Genomic DNA, 18,055 nt, shown 5'->3' with positions numbered 1-18,055 from the left:
TAACTCGCTTTAAAAGACTCAATTACCAAATCCACTGCAGTCAGCAAATTGAAAATTAAGATTTTAGCACCACAGTCGCACCTAAGACAATTTATTACAGAAACGAGGACTAAGTCATGATTTAATGATCTTACAATAGCTCATACTGTATGATGCAGAATATTTTAAGAAGCGCCCAACAGCCAAGTAGCCTAATACATCTTACAGATAATCAGCAGCTTCTCTGGAAGGGCATTTAGGTTGTGGTTGACTTCATTGACTTTGAGAACGAGTCTGATCATTGGGTGATGAACAACCGGATGAAAGATTGACAGATCCTTAACCTCTTCTGCAGTTCAGAAGGACAAATACAGTGGGACGTTAATAAACATTTACGCTTCATTAATTGTTATTTTGGCACTGTGCAGTCGACATATTTGACTGTTTTGTTGCGAAATGTAAAAATAAATATCTAAATGAATAGTAGTACACAAGGGATTTTTCTTTAGTCCCAGATTTAATCTTTTGTTTAATTACGTTATACTATCTATGTTTACTTTCTGCTTCCAAAGCATCTTTCCTGATTTTACAGTAAATATCTGAATACTTAATATATTCACAAGATTTCCTCATACTGTAAACAGTGACCTTTATTTCATGTGGAGGTCATGATTGCTTTTTGAATGGAATCGATGGCTCGAGATCAAGGGCAGGAATATCTTCAGATAAATTGTGTGTGCAAATGTGTTTAAATGAAGCCATTTTTCATTGAAAAGGAGGTTGAAATCCAGAGACATTTATTTTGAAATAGGTCACCTTAGGTTAAAATATCTGCAAAATATTTCTGTGCAAATCATTCTGTTGTTATTTAGATATCTTTAGTGATGTTCCAAAGGGATTAGGCCTTTTTATATCTGACAACCTACATGTTTTATTTAAAAGACCGCAAATATGGGAGAAATCAACATCAACATGCACAGCTTGGAAAAGCTTGTAGTGTTTGGCCTCTGTTTTCTTTTATTGCCCCATTGCGATTTATTATGCTTTGTGTCTGCATCACATACTTCTTATTTATTTGAAATAGCCTTTTTGCCATTTTCATCCAGAGTTTTGTACAAAAAGGGCAGGAAATGATGTGGAACAGGATTGTTCAATGTCGCGAATCGGATTCAAACTCTTGTCGCCTGCGTGAGCACCAAGCTAAATGGTATTAGAGCATGTAGGCCACCACTTTAAAGAAAAGAACAGCGTTTAAAATAAAATAATATTGGTTTTGCATCTTTTTCTATAAATTGACAGTAATGTTGTGTTTTGTTGTATTTCTAGAATGCTTCCGAATACGAATACACACAAAACTCTATCAATTTATGTATGAGACATGCTTTACATGGTTACTTTTATGTTTTAGATGGCATCATTGTGCTATACTTTATCTGTATGCAAGGACATTGTGAGGTTAAAGCCGGTTATAGTTTGAAGGCCATATATTGGTGGGGATTCTTAATCTTAAGGGTCTGATAAAACCATGAAATGAAATCCAGAACAGCAGAGAGAGAGCGTGAAATCAAAAGCAACCTATTGGGAAGTGATGAATTCTGTCCTCCATCCACTTTATTTCCACTTGCAACATGCCACTTCTGAAGTTTCAATGATCACTTGAGGATTTCCTTGTCTTCCTGTGCCAAACAGCTGCCAAATTATAAAGCAATATTATCAAATCTAATAGTAAAGTAAAAGTAATATATATATACATTTAAATTTTTATTCCGGTGCCCCTGTGCATGTCAGAAATCTCAAATGTTCTACTGAAAGCTATTTCCGTTTCTGAAATTAGCACAACAAGCCAAAATTCCCTCTTTTGCAGTAGTAGATGTACTGTACTTCTCACGACCTATTGGATGGTCTAACTAGACAGCATCTTTAGCCACCCTTGGCACGCTAAAAGCAATGCCTTGCAGTTATTTCAAATTAAAATCCAACTTGGATGTTTAAAGAAATATCTCTGCCTGACAGTTGTGTCCTTTTTTACTTACGAGTAAGTAAAGCCTGAAGCTTGACTTAAACCTTTTAAGTGAAGTCTGAGGCCATATATAGTTTAAAAATGTAGATATTTTTCACAAAAAAACTGTTCAAATTTAAAGGATGTTAAATATACACTCGAGTATAAGAACAGACCGTTTAAACAGCTTGGCTAGTATTTACATGTTTATATATGTGAAATATATTACCATCTTTTCTTTTGCTGTGAAGGCAAAGGTGATTTTTGCTAACTTCAGAAGTTCATGCCAGCTCATAATTAGTCAAATGAACTATCAATAGCATTTCTCACAGTTAAGGATAGATTTAAATGTGAAATCGCCTTTTCCCAATGTCACTATTAGGAGTCTTTACCAGAGGAGTAATTATGTAAATTGAGGTAATTAGGAGATAGGAGGATATTTTCTGCCCTGAAAAAAATAAGTTGTATAAGACATTCACTAGAGTAGTTTGAAGCCCACTGGGAATTTCTACCATGTGAAACGAAAGGAAATCTGCATCTATAACTGACATACACACAGCCCAAGGCTATGGCAACCTTGGCAAAGGAGTCCATTTGCCAGGATGGAGAGAGACTTGTGAAAGTCAAACACCTACTTATGAGACGAAGGTGTTTGCCAGCTGACATGAAAAATCTGGTGCCTGGCCTAAGGGCAGGGCGGGGTATTGATAGTGAAGGCCGGGAGGGTTTGGATTTCGTCCTGGATCCCGCCGTGCTCGGCATGAGGAGCTTAACTACACGCGCTTGGACATTCGCAGTGACCTTTGTACATTGGTTATGTAGAAAAGACATATTTAATATTAAGGCTTGCATCAGTGCGGTACAGCATGCATATATATGCAGTTTTTATAGCTGTAAGAACATTTTAAACTTCCTTACGATATGTGCAAAGACACTAAATAATTTATAGATTTATTAACATTATCAATGTAAATGTGGCTCATTCAGTTATTATTATTTTGGGCGGCTCGGCTAACAGATTACCAAAAAGTGACATTGAGAACAATTTTGCTGTCTAAATAGTTAGACAGTGTTAACTTTTTAGACATTTCGTAAATTAAGAGGCAGGTGTGATAAAACTCAACAAAGTCCATTTTCTATTTTCAACTACATCCCTAATTAAAAAGACCAAATTACCCTCCACTCATTCTCATGTGGTATTAAATTAAAAGAGTGTATTGCAGTAAAAGTTAATATAATCATCTTTTTTGAAAGAAAAAAAGTAATACCTGCTGTAATGCCTGCATTAACATGATTTAATGAGTAGCTTAGTCTCTGGTCTAATCCTGCATTGAGAATACATTAGAATTGGCCCATGGCCTATACACTTTGTGTTTTTGCAAATACAATTAGCACTTATATCTATTGGCAATGACATCTTTTTATTAAGTTGAGTTTGGGGAAAGCAACTCACTTACATTTAGTAAAACATTAACAGTGAATAGTTTGCGATTGCTCACCAAGGGCCTTTGGAGCTGATGAAATGTCAAGGCTGCTATTTTCTTTCCACTTTACGTGATTTGGCACATTCGCGACGCTAGATGATACACAGACAAAAGCAGTTCCTTCTATCCAGGTCTTTGAAACGGTTGAATTTTTCAAACATTAAAGAAGACTTTTATTTCTCAGTAAATTGTTTTGCGTTATGGCTGCCTAGATAATTTCTGAGATTTGCTATTTCTGGTGCTCTGAATGGTATTAATATTTAATCACATTATGAATTGGGAAAGGAATACAATTACCAAAGTAAATACACCTATCCCACCATGCAAGAAATTGCAAAAATCCCACAGTGCACAGCTTTCCTCCCTCAAGGTGAAGAGCGGGAGAGGAACGTGCCAATATGAAGATTTGCAACACTGTACTTCTGGAATCTATTTATTCACTTTTAAGCGTTCGCATTCAAAGATTCTCCTTTAAGACTAAATCACTATTACATTCATTGACTTACTTTACTTGCATTAGAAATCTAATACAATTAACAGACCTTGGGGACAGGCTGTACCTGTACTTGCACTCTACTCTTATCTCTCGGGCCTATTGCTTTATAGAAATAAGGAATATAGAAAAGTAATTCAAAAACTCTTTTAATTAGATTATTGTGCCTCAATGCCAGTTAGACCTGATTAATTCAATAAAAAGTCATGTAATGAATGTCTTTATTTATTAGGTCAGTGAAAGGCGGTGCAGTAAATTTTGCCTTGAAGTCCCTTCGATCTGAAATAAGATTGTAATGTTCAGCCTTGTGTGTGGGCTAAATTGTTATCTACTTTAATCACAAAAGAAAACAAATATATTTCTCATCACTTTTGTAAGTGTTATTAGTGGATTAAATCGAAAATCTATGTTTCCCCTTCATACTGTACAGAACAGAAACAAAAGAAATGATATCCTAAGGTTAATGAGTTCAGTTTTGTTGGGCATGGACGAGCGCTTCATCTGTGTGTCTTTGCACTTCTCTCATGACCAGGTGACATCAGGCGAGACCTTAGAAAGAGGAGGATATGATGGTGAGCTCCATTGGCAGTATGCGTGGGTGTCTTCTGTGGATCTTTGACAGAAGAGACCTTGGCAATAGAAAAGAGAAGATGAGAAAAGAAGGCTGTTGTCTTTGATGATGTTGAGTAGGAGAGCACAGTTTCATCGTGAGCAAATGAAACTCGCTTTACAGTAAGATGTGAGAAATCAATGTGTGATTTCATTTAACTAATTTTTTTTCAATAAAAATAACAATCGATGTCGGCAGAGTTCTTGTAATAAAGTTAGCGTTGTTAAATAATTTCATGAATACTTCGGCGAAGTTTCGCAAAAGTCTGGCAACGAGTAATGTGTTGGCACACGTGGCAAGAAGCTGAAGGATTTCTCAGAAATCCGGCGTGGTTATGTCTGTGTTCCCATTAATTAACAACACAAGCCTGCGGTTCACATAACGGTGCACAAATAACCGTGAATATTGTGACGATAGGCTTGATGAAACTGAAGAATATCATTACAGTGTACCAAGGTGACAACCTCCTCTTCACAGTGTTCACAGTTCTGCCTGTTTGCCTGATTGGAAATGAGAAATTTATAGTAAATCCTCCTTTTTTGCAATAAGAAATAATTGGTATGTCATACCACTGTTTGATTTATGTTCTACATATAGCAGCACGTTGAACTGTTGTACGATTGAACTTCTACAGTAGGGATCTGTTAAAATACTTCGTTTTCAATTTCATCCTCTCTGGCTGTTTTCTTTGCTTTTTTCTTCTACCAAAGAGAGTTTTCATTCTGTGCTGGTGTTTGTTTTATCGTAATGGTTTGGAAAAAATCCTTCTGCTGACTGGAATGTTGTTGGGAGGGATTTTCTCTTGAATCAGTATATTTTAGCCTATTTTTTGACAGATTCCATAATGATTTTAGTCAAATTTAGACAACCTAGTTGTCAGGAAATTTAAGGAGATACGGTATCCTGGTCCCCCCAAGTTGTTCCAAACCTGTATAAAGTTCTTTGTTTTGATGAGTAAAAAGGAAGATATTTGGAAAAATGTTAGCAAATGACATTTCTGGGACATCATTGACTACCATCGTAGGAAAAATGATTGTAACGTTTTTGTATTATTGTTTCGTCAAAGATATTTTGAAGAATGTAGGAAAGCAAACAGTTCTAGGTTGCCTTTGACTACCTTTTCAATTTGTCCTGAGAAATCTCAGTTGCTTACATTTTTCCAAAGTCTGTTTTCAACAAAACAAAGACATTTTTACAGGTTTGGAACAAATCTTCATTCATGACAGAATTTTCTTCCCTTTAAAGTAAAGCTAAAGCATTAAAGGATCTGTTATGTATATACCTATTCTATTATGTACACATTAAAAAATTACATTAAACTATTTAACATCTTTATTCAAAGAGACTTGCAAATCAGAGAGCATGTAACATGTAAAAAATGTGAATCATTTACTGTTACAATGTTAAATGTTTAACAGCTTGGATTAAATTCAATACTTATTATACATTTTCCAGATGAGCAAAATTAAAAAAGGGCCACAATTATTCTGGCTCAATGACACAAATGTTGCCCAAAGCATTAGTCTCTTAACATTTCAATGATCTTAAAATGCCCTTCACTTTACTGACATGGTTAAACTTAAACCATGTGATATATTCATAAGTATCTTCGTGAGATGACCTTGTAAAATATTTAAGTAAAAATGAAATATTTTTAAAAAGAGGCCCATACCAGTCTTTGTTTTTGCTCTTCCCACCCAGGATCATCTTTCCACAGAAGTCAATGTCCTGGATCAAACCTGCAGTGAGATAAGGTATGCACATGCCTCAGATCTCTGCTCACGTCTTTTATTGAGGTCAACAGCGATTTCTGTGAAAAAAAGTATTCTGTAGTGGGTTACTCTTGAGAATATCGCTCGTGGTGAAGGCAAGTGGTCATTTTTATGTTCTCTTCACAGTGATTTAGGTCGCCTATGCCTTTGAGAAATTTTACAACTAAAGCTATAGGTTATAAATATCACGGCTTTTATCCGTTATCCACAGCTTCCAGTACAGACCTTAAAGCTATGACTCAATAAAAGCACTTCTGTACTCAGACACTGTGTATAGTTTTGTTTTTCATGTTGATTTGTTAGTCAATATTGGGATGTGATCTAGGATACATGTCTTGAAGAAAACTAAAAGCTTTTGCTATTTTTACTTTTATTTGATGTTATTTGAGAAGGAATATTATTCAGAATACTAAATGTAGTCTTGCAAAGTCGAAAGTGCAAAAGTGCCAAAAGTGAATTCTCTTGCTTGGCTTAACTCTGTTTTTCTTCTCATCTGTTAACCTGAAACCATCCCAGATATTTTTCAGATGTGTGCTGTATGTGTTGCCTGCTAAGGTTAAGGGAATCAAACAATTCTGTCATCATTCACTCACCCCCTTGTCATTTCAAACCTTTATGACTTTATTATTCCGCAAAACTCAAAAGATATTCGGAAGAATGTTGGTAACCAAATATTATTGGTATTGACTTGCATTAGATTTGTGTCCATACAAAAGATGTGAAAGGGTATGGCAGTTGTCCAGTTACCAACATTCTTTGAACATATCTTTTTTTGTTTTGCACAAAAAAAGTGTAAATGATGACAGAATTTTATTTTTTGGGTGAACTACCCTTTATTGTAATGCTTGTCAATGTTGAACCACAATAGAAGAAAGAATAACACAGATATATCCCCTTACAGCAAATCACAGCAGTTTAATCTCAGTTCATAGCCAGATGATGGTCTTAAGTACATCTACTATACAGAATGAACCACAGTAGTAAAGGTTTAAGTTATTCCATCCCATTTGAAAGAGAAACACTCCCTCTTGAAATTCATCCCAAATTACCAATGGAGTGAAAGTTTGACTCTTTGACTCCCAGCGAGAAAGTTTTCTACTCTGTGTGGGTGAAGGTTTCCGAGGGAGGTTGTCTTTGGTCCAGCTGCAGTTATGGAGAGCAACCTTTATTTCAGCAGTCAACAAATGCTTTGCAAAGATGTGAGTTTTTATGAATTCTTTGATTAGAATATCAACATTAATTTGGAAAGTAAGCTTCTAATGAAGTGGTAAGACAATTTGCAGAAATAATGGTATTCATTTATTTTATTTATATATAGAAAATGATTTTGCTGCTTCCAAAACACAGAAAATAATCGGTGAAGTGAATCTTCAGTTCATTTTTTAATTGTGTTAAATAGCTTGTGTCAGGGGTTGTGATATGTGACTGTCAGGTATGGTAAAAAAAATTATTATGTGTGACTACACGTTTTTAAAGTGTTCCGTTTTTTATCTTACACTCAAGTGCTTTTTCTCCAGCTGTGCGCCACACTCTGTGAGGTTAGACGTTTGATATAGTGCCAATTATTCCACATGATTTACAATTAAATAATCAAGATAATTTTACCAGCTTTGTATATGCAATAATGTGTCTGCTGTGCCAAAAATTAAATGGGTGGGCTTCTTTCAAAAAACAATGAAAGTATTGTATTCGTTCAACCTATAGCAGTGATGATCTAAGCGTGTGTGAAAAAGAGTGAAATTTCTTTTGAAACGAAAACATCAATGAATAAAAATCATACTTTCTTTATTTCGGTGTATTGTGCCTATTCCATTCTCTACCGACACCTCTATTTTACCGTCTATATTTTCTTCTCTTGTGTAAATATCTATTTCTGCTTCCCTTCTGCCCTCTCTCCCCATCTGCCTCTATCTCTCTCTTTCTTTCTCTTTTCGCCCTTCTTGCACTCTCTCTCATCAGCAGGGGGCTCCGGCTCCCTTCATCACCGTAGACTCATATTCACTCGAGCTACAGCAGAGCTGCCTTGCTGATTCTTAACCTTAAACCCGTTTAATAAGGTTTTGCTGGCAGCCGTCTGTATATTTTCAGAACCATTTATATTCTGAGCAGATGGAACTTTGTCCTCCAGTCAAGTTTCCACAGTTTATGCAACCTCTGGATTGCAGCACCAGCCCTATTGACATTTTTTGCTTCATTCAGGGGGAAATTCTTCTTTAGAGGAATTTGGCGCTTCTTTAATTGTTTGTCCTCCTGTTTCCTACAATGTGCAGTAATAAGACTTGTGCCTTGATGATTTTAACGGGGCATTTATGACCATTTCTTGAAGCATAAATAAATATTTATATTTGTGCTACTTTTTTCAATTGACTCTTGAGTAAGTATAGACGGTATCATGGGACGCACAAGTCTGGCCTGAAGTTAAGTTTCTGGTCTGTCTTTGGTTTTCGGTCTGGCTAGTAATATAACAATTGTATTTTATATTTAATTCCTATTCATTTTAATTTATATTTTATTGTATATTAATTGTATTAAATTAAAACTACTCAACAGTTATTGATTCGTTGCGTAGACCACATAATGTTTGGATATGTTGTTGCTGCTGAAACCATCTATAGGATAATGTAAATATGATCCCTGGCAGAGTCTGGAGTTGCTGAAAGACCAAAACATTTTATATGTTGTTATCGGAAACTAATTCCATACATTAACCCCAAATCAATTCTGGATTTCATCTTTAAAAAATTCCATAAAGCAAGAATTAGACCACATAATGAAATGAGAAATTAAAACTAGAACATGGTCTGAGTTTGGGACAGCGGTCAAAATACAATTTAACTATCTTATGAACTTTTTTACCTTAAGAATGTCACGATTGACAAAATCAAGATTTGTGTATAAGCTAAAGGTATTCTGCAATTACAAGAATTCACCCGACCATCTCCTAAATCACAATAAAACAAAACTAATATTCATTGGTCAAACAGGAAATAAATCATGCTTAGAATTTCAAATTGGGTGAGTATTTATTTTGTTAGATAAAATACACTCATAGTCACGTCAGCGTTCTCTGCCATATAAGCTCTTCTATCAGCAAGAGACAGTGCTAATTGAAGCTAGTTCCTCTACATTCTTAATTCTGATTGGCCGTGTGCTAAGAGATAGTGGCACACACCACTGTGAATATTGAGCTTTTAAACTCTTCCACATGGAGCTCAGCTGGAGCAAAAGCCTCTCTTTATTAATTTGTGGCCTTAAGCTCCGGGAATTTATTCCAACAGGCAAAATTTTAATTTGGGACGATTTTAATAAATGTGACCTTTTTTTCCATCTCAGACGTACTGAAGATGCCCACGTGGTTATTTCTTTCTCAGCTGAGCACTGTGGCGTATGTGTGAAAATTCCTAATATATAAAAATGCAAAAAGTAGAATACTGTCTGGGTTTTATCCAGGTTGAGCTGGGGAAAGAAAAGGAGAAAAAGGTCAGGTATCCCAGATACCTGTGTGTTGCTGTTACTATGGGCGTGGTGTTCCTGATATTGGCCCTTTGCATCTTCAGTCTGAGATATATATGGAGAGCAAGCCCTACAAAGGTAAGAGGAATTAAAAAACTATTGTGGAGGCTTGGAGATATTATTTAGGATGGTGCATGATTTTGGATTAATTAAGAAATGATTAGAATTACAATTGTGCAATGGAAATGAAAGATACAGAGACATCTGCACACATTATTGGGCATTCTTGGCATGGACTGAATCCAATCTTGATTTCCTTGGGATGAACAATAACATCACAGGGTTGAAGAAAAAACAGCAGAATGGATAGATAAGAGTTTTTGTAATAAGTTTGCAGAAATAATCAGAACTGCAAAACATAGATATTATTCATAGTTTCACAAGTTTTGCCGATGTGCGGAAATGGACAGAGCGTAAGTAATTGGGAATGCTGTCCAGTCAACAAAACAAACAAATAAACCTTACGCTTTGCTATACTATATTATGCATAAAGTCTCCCTGAGGATAGTGCTGTTTTAACAATTTAACAGCCAATTCTTTTGGCACATTTGCTGAAGCTACACTTAGACAGCCTAATTTCTGCATCAGATATTTCACGGTACTGCTTGAAAAGTCATCAAAGGAGATATGATTCTCACAGGACATGTAATGGGTTTAATGACACTGGAAGTCTGGGGCCGTAGAGATTGAGAATAAGTGCGCACATTCGTGAACTGCTGTGGTCGGCTAAGCCAAGACTCGTACAAACGCTGATGTCTAGCAAAGAGGACTATAATAGTACTTTAAACACAATGATAGGACTAACCATTAGGGGGGCTTTTTTAACGGCAGTATGGGGGAAATATTAGGCCAGCGGTGTGTGTGGACGTGTGTGTGTGTGTTTACACAGCTGCAAGTGCTGACACCGAAATGAAACCTGAATGTGCAACTATTGCTGCTTCAGGCATCCCAATTTTGCAGCTTAGTTATGAATATTTCAAAGCAACATTGCATATTTCATAAGGCCCGCCTCCCTTTATTTAGACTTGTAGGTAGTAAGTGTTTATCGCTTTTCTTATTGTGCTAGGTAAGGGATCATCAATTATTTCTATGCTTTTAAAGGTATAGCTCCAGACAAACTAGTTGCAGTTCAATACATCAATACAGCAGGAAATTGTATTTGTCAGTCCATCCGTGTGGCGGCAGGGACAGTCAAAGTGGTCTCTTGTGCCTAGGTTTACATAAAGTGCCATGGAAAGGTAATTTGCGCACCATATTGTATTTCAATATGACATGACAATCGCTTGGGAACTTCTTTTAATTACTTACAAACATATGTTGTTACAGAAGCCCAGGGAAGATGAAGCAATTGGCATCATTCTCCGTGCTACTACAGTATGTGTTTAAGTGTAAAAGGGGTACGGTGTGTGGTTGTCACCGTGTTGTCCAATTCCTCTCTTGGCTCCCAACAGTGCCTTCATGTTTAGCATGTCCTAATTATGGTTCTCTTCAGTTCCTCTGTGATTTAATACCTGCCATGTCAGCTAATAAACAGAATTCAAAATGATAGTATGAGTAACAGCAATTGCTTTTCAATTCACAATACAATGGATCGACTCGCCTTAAAGATGCCCTTCTCTTTACCATCTACTACACAACATATGACTGCCACGGTATCACATTATCACTACAAGGTTATCATAGCTAAAAGAAATTTTAAAGGCAATATTATCATGATATCTATTGAAACATTTCTAAAGGAAAAAACATTTTGGAAATACTTTCCTTGAAGCATGTATCTATAATGCATTATAATAGTAGTTTTAAAGCATTGCAATGCACCTTTTTATGCATTGTAATATCTTATAAGCAATTGTTATTACAGTTAATATATTATATTGTTGCACTACACATTTGACATTGTTTATAATTCTTTACAACCACATATAATACATTACAACACACATTATGAAGAATTATAATGCATTGTACCCTTTAATAACTCTTTATAATGCATTATACACTCATGCTTCGTCAGTCATATCCATCTTTAATTTTGTTCAATTGGGCTTTGACTAATTTTTGGTCAATGAATCGCAAATTTAAAAGGAACCTCAATTACTTAGAATTATTATTATGATTATTATGATCTGTGTAGAATTAACACAGTATTGATAATTGGTTCTTAATATCAGGAGAACCGGTAAATTGTGACATCCCCTTACATGTTTTCTATTGAAAAAATACACAAAAGTATGATTCCAAAATATTTCAAATCAATTTTTTAGTTCTGATCTGAGCCTGGTATACCCAAATTGCCATGTTAAGCTGATGTCATCTATTTTATGACCTTTTAAAATGTCCACTGTCGCAGCAGGCAACTGTAATTTGACAGACTGGTTGAAACCGCACATGTACGGCTGACAGTCTATGTTTTTCAGTCTAGCTTATCAGGTCTGCACCACCGGTGTCTGTCGTATTGACCGCAATGTCAGACGACATCTTCAATAGATCACACGCGCAGCAGTGGATAGGAGCTGTGAAATTGCCTTTGCCACACGTATGTCAGCCTCACCAGACGTGCCCCCATTATTCAAGCTGAAATTACCTCACTCACCTTGTTGCCACGTTGTGTTTGCAAGGCAGCCTCGCAAAATGTGCCCCCGACCGCCTCTTAAGGACTTGTGTGTCCGGAACTCTATCTTAATGAACACAGCTGCACCTGCTCTCCGGTTATAGTGGCAGGTGCTGGGCAATGATGGCCCCCCCGTGCAGGTTTGTTTACTGGTTGTGTCCAGCAAATGGCCTTTTTTAGACTGTCGTGTTGTTCTCCTCGCAGGAAAGACGAATAGACTTCGGCAAGCCATGCTGGTTTGTGTTCTTCAAAAAACGTTCCAAGAAAAGCCCATATTTTTGATCGCCCACTTCTCTTTTCAAACATTTGAGTGCAAATTCCTCAGGGTCTTGATATGTTGAGGGAGAATGGCTACAGTAATGAGGCAGACAGGCCAATCTGAGCAGCTGCTTTTGTAACCCCCTGCAGAGATGCGGCGCTTTTGGTGTGCAATCTTCCTTTATTTCACTCATCAAATTCATTTACTCACTTACAAGCCTGCAACAGCCTCTCACCTCCACCTGGATGAAACAAACTGTTCCCTTGTAAAGGAGCGGCGAGGGAACAAAACAGAATCAGTTCCATCCAGTCAGGGGCTCTGGGGTGGATTTTGAATGCCTTTCAAAAAGTGGTCGAGGAGGCATTAGAAGAGTTCCTATCACTTCTGTCGTCTCATCTTTTTTGATACGTTCTCTGGTGGTCTCCAGCATTTCTCTTGAATCCTATGAAGGAGGAACCTATATACCGAGGCTTGACAAACACAATAAGTCTCTATACTAAATAGATCTACTTTTTTTTCACTGCAAATTCACATCCATAAGGCAGAATAGAATTTTAAAGAAATCCTTTTAGCATACGCATTAGCTGATGCCATCTCTAACAGCTTCACTTCAAAATGTAACTACCCTGCCTAATGCAATTGTCTTTTGCCTTAGTTGGCGTCCCTAAAAATCTTCTGCAGAACACAGAAGATATTTTGAAGAAAGTTGGTAACCCGACAGCACCGGCACCCATTCACTTCTATTGTATCGATACAAAACCAATGCAAGTGAATGGGTGCCGGTTTACACATTTTTTTCGAAATATCTTCTTTTCTCTTCTTCGGAAGAAAGAAAGTCATGCAGGTTTGAAATATCAAGAGGGTGAGTAAATGATGACAGAATTTAAATTTTTGAGTGAACTATCACTTTAAAGTGGGTATATGAATGAAAGTGCTATAAAGCATGTTTGCACTTTCCGTCTGAGAAATGTCTACAGCCATAATCATAAATACACAATGATTTAAAATAAATATGCAAGAAATGCTACAGAAGAATTGGTAATGTTTCCAAAAGTACAAAGTTATAGCTCTTTCCTTTCCCTTGCACAATTTAGATTGTAATGGAGCTTGCAAATCCTGTTCTACACCAGGTACTGAGAAGTAGTCCTGTCACTCTCTCACACCTGAGGAAGAGAACAGATTTCCTCAGATTAATTCACCTGAAACTGCTCTTAACACCACCTAGATCTACAGGATGTGCCTCATTATTTCAAATAGATTAAGGGTTAAATCTGTCAGAGAGATATAGAAATTCACAGTCATTGAGATGTGGATGGAGTGCAGTAATTGAGAAGATCCCATCTCGACATTAGATGGGTGTCTGAAATATAAAGGAGATTGGGTACAGTTGTCACGTGTGCATGTATCTCAGGTTTATTTTTCAAATACGATTTAATACTGTAAAAACAAGGTGCAAACTTTTCAGTTATTGTTTATGAGAAAGCATACAGTCTGCTTTAACCTATATGGAGTAAAGTGTCACAATGTAACTTGGCATTAAACAGGCTTTGTTACAATCTTAACCCATTTTTTAACCACAAGCCATTGTTCTCGACATAACTACAATAAATCTACCTTTATTATATGATTGACAACGATAGATAGATAGATAGATAGATAGATAGATAGATAGATAGATAGATAGATAGATAGATAGATAGATAGATGATAGATAGATAGATAGATAGATAGATAGATAGATAGATAGATAGATAGATAGATAGATAGATAGATAGATAGATAGATAGATAGATAGATAGATAGATAGATAGATAGATAGATAGATAGATAGATAGATAGATAGATAGATAGATAGAAGCAATGCATGAAAGAGTTATGTCTTTTAAATTATCGACATGAAAATGAAAGCATTTTGCATGGCACTCAAAAAACCCCACCTCAATACATCAAAGATGAGAATCTTAGCAGCGTTTTAATAAAACAACACATGGCTAGTCTTTTTTATTTGACACAATCTCACAAACAACCACCTTGAAATTGATCAGTGCATAATTTATCTCTTCAACAAATGTTGCATATGAGGCAACCGGACATATTTTCAATGAAATAGAGAACAAGCACCTATTTTCTTTTAAACATCAATGAACTTAATTTTTCATTCGTTATTAATATTTAATAAATAAACTGCCAATTTTTCCCACACTAAACAGATACTAGCCATTAAGAGCAACAACCATCATAGAGACACAAAACTCAATTGAGCAAAAGGCGTTTCATGTTAAAAACCCTACAGTGTCTTCTGTGTTGTTCATCTTTCCTTATTTCAGCTCGAGTCCTATTTGTAAACATAAATTTGCAGTTTTCACGTATTGTTAGCTCAAAATGTTAAATAATCTCTCATTTGCACTTTAAGTCACTTTGGATAAAAGTATCTGCGAAACGAATCAATGTTAATGTAGTGTAAAACAAGGAGTAGCAAACAAATCAAGTTGAGAAAACCAAAAAGCACACATACACAGTATTGATAAATCATCTCTTTTCATACAGTAATCCATATATGTCTGTCTGAGACCATCATAATAACCTTTCAAAATGCATTAAATAAAACGTTGTGTCAATCTTTCCCTTTCAATATCACTACAGAAATTTCTTATTGGAAACTTTTTTTTTGGAGTAGCATATAAAGCACCTTGTGGATATTTAGTTGCTGGAATGTGAAATAATTTTCATCCTCAAAGCAGAGTTCATTTATCTACTAAACACACAGCCAGAGTCTGGAACAACAATAAACTCAGTGAAGGTGTCGATTCACTGTACCTGGGTCTATAATTTTGCTTTTAAAGAGGCATTGACTCCACACGGCAAAATCAAGTCAATTTAGCTCTAAAATGAAAATAATTTAAAAAAACGTACACAGTGTCGCTATTTGCAGCAAACACAGATGTATTCATCACACCAAGGTTACGACTGAATACAGCTCTCCAAAAAGCTGGGCTGAGAGTATTATCTTATTTTCCTAATGCTATAAATATGCTTTGAAACTCTTCATCATTTAATAACTGGGCATGCCATTTAAAGGGTTTAATGAGGCAAAAGGATGAAACATTGGGAATCATTTGGGAATTAGAAAAGTAGCCTCACGCATGTATAAAACATTACATGTTTCGTGTTAAAGTGACATTCAGAGAGCTTTCTGCCTCCTTATCCACTTCAAATCCGCAGTCGGGAGAAGAGTTTGTGTATTCATTTACACACCAAAGGTTAACACCATTTTGCTTCTTTTAAGATCAAAGCCATCTTTGCGTTTAGAACTTTGTGTTGACACAATCCTCCAAGCACTAAACCTACTGGCTCTGCATGATACCAGAAAAAAACTAGCTGCAGACGCAGAAGCTGCCTAACAGTGAGAAAAAAACGTTACTCTGTAGAGCAAGAGTACCAACATATGGAAACATATATGAAAACCTGCAGGCTTCGATTATGAAACATACACAGACACATATGATAGAGAAATGCATTATCTCCTTCACCACCATTGACGAGTTATCTCGTCGTTTAAAAAAAAACGCTTCCCTGCAAAAGAAGTTTTTACGGCAATCAGTGTTTGTACTGTTGTACAGCATGTGGTGCTATTACACATCACTGGGAAAAACTACAGAATCCCAGAACCTAGAACGTATATGTCTTAGCGGTTTTTAATGATTGTTCTGAGTGGAATCTGAGCGGAATCTTTGACAAAAAACGATAATTATCTCAGCTGTTTAATCAAAATGATGGATTTTTGAAGAAACCTACCCAAATCTACGGAGTGATAAAAAACGAAAAAATGAAGATAGAAGAATACGGTTTCTTTTGTTTAACAGCTAAGACTCTGTTCTTTCATTTGACAGATTGTTTGTCCATACATTCTTTACAGAAAATTTACTGTTAGCTATTAAATTTGGGTGAAAATGTTAAAAAAACACTGGTGTAGGCTGGCAACTTTTTTAAAGAGGCTGGGGGCGAATGAGTTAATGTATTGTACCTGATCTTAGCGTATTTATTTTACTGAGCTTTACATCATATCATTACACAATATGGTAATGAGAGGCCATTCTTCTTTCTTCCTGTGGTTATATGATCTCAAATACTATTAATAGCAAAAAAGTATTGTTCCTTTGAGGTTACGTTGGCTCATCTGTTGGCTAAATGAAGAGTTTTAGACAATAATTTGTAACTAATACCTTAAGACACTCTGTTGCAGGCTTTAGATTGGTATCCTTTACAATAATAAGCTAGAAGCCTATGAGCCTATGAACTTTTGGCTCATTTACATTTTAAGCCTGAGCGAGTATCTAGGAGAACTTGGCAAGCTTTTCTTTCTTTATGTAGAACTATGTCTGCATAACGCCTCACTCCCCATAATCTTCAGCTAAGCTTTGGAGACCAAAATAAACTGCTGCCCTTCGATTCACCCAAGGCAAGAGCTCAGAGAGTAAAACATTGTTACTATGCGTGCGATGCATTATGACTCCCATCACTGGGGCTTCGAGGCAGCAGTAATGCCTGAAAAAACACTTTAAGAGCATGGCCGAGCGTTTCCAGGGCTCTTTCTTGTCTCATTGCCTGCCTTGGGTCTCCCTGTTTGCCACATTGCAGGATGGCGTGTCAGATAAGTAATATTCTACTTTCAAGCCAAGGTTTCCTAAGAGATACGTTTTGAACAAATTAAAGTTTGCAAAATAAATACTTTTAGGCGGGAAATGATGTTGTCCGATTGCCATTTTCTATTCTCTATACCCGAAATTGTTGAGTTTAGTGTGAGGTAGTAGTCCGGTAAACACATCTGCTGGTTATTTTTCATTCAATTTTCATAACAATTATCGAACTAAAATGGCCGTTCTCTCAGAAAACCTTTAGTTTCTGGACACCAGTGGGTGGTTTTAAATGAAAACAGCTCTCTAATAGTTCTCTTCAGCCAAGCTATATTTCTGTTCTCATTAGCGGTTAATGCTGTTCATCAAATTATCCTGGGCGTCTGAAAGCTTGAAAACACAAGAGCGTTTACTCTCGCAGCCTGCATATGAATGCCACTTAGCCACAGGAGTATTGAATGTCTTCAGTCAATTTAATCATTTTGAGTGAGTCTGAGTAACAATCAGGGTCAACGCGTCCTCTCTCTCTCTGTCTCTTTTTGCGGTAGAGGTGACATCCTTTGTGGCTGGACGGGTCTGACGGTCCTTCAATGGGCATTTAGCTCTATATTTGGCCGTGTGAAATATGTTTTACATTCACAAAGAAGGACCAGAGTGTGCCAGGATTATGAGCAGTTTTGATGAATATTTCATGCGCT

The 18,055-nt window shown here is 36.4% G+C and overlaps 1 protein-coding gene across 1 annotated transcript in view; it reads left to right on the top strand.

Moving 5' to 3' along the window:
- The first annotated feature begins 7,441 nt into the window (after nucleotides 1-7,441).
- The window catches only part of tnmd (tenomodulin), a 32,074-nt gene continuing 21,460 nt past the window's right edge, over nucleotides 7,442-18,055 (top strand). Inside the window, exons 1-2 of the mRNA XM_056770028.1 lie at nucleotides 7,442-7,536; nucleotides 9,788-9,928. Of these exons, the coding sequence (XP_056626006.1) occupies nucleotides 7,489-7,536; nucleotides 9,788-9,928 (189 nt within the window). The 5' untranslated portion in view covers nucleotides 7,442-7,488. The remainder of the gene's footprint in view (nucleotides 7,537-9,787; nucleotides 9,929-18,055) is intronic.

The sequence above is a fragment of the Triplophysa dalaica genome, chromosome 16 (assembly GCF_015846415.1).
Source record: "Triplophysa dalaica isolate WHDGS20190420 chromosome 16, ASM1584641v1, whole genome shotgun sequence".
Lineage (NCBI taxonomy): Eukaryota > Metazoa > Chordata > Actinopteri > Cypriniformes > Nemacheilidae > Triplophysa > Triplophysa dalaica.
This window is presented reverse-complemented; position numbering and strand designations above follow the sequence as displayed.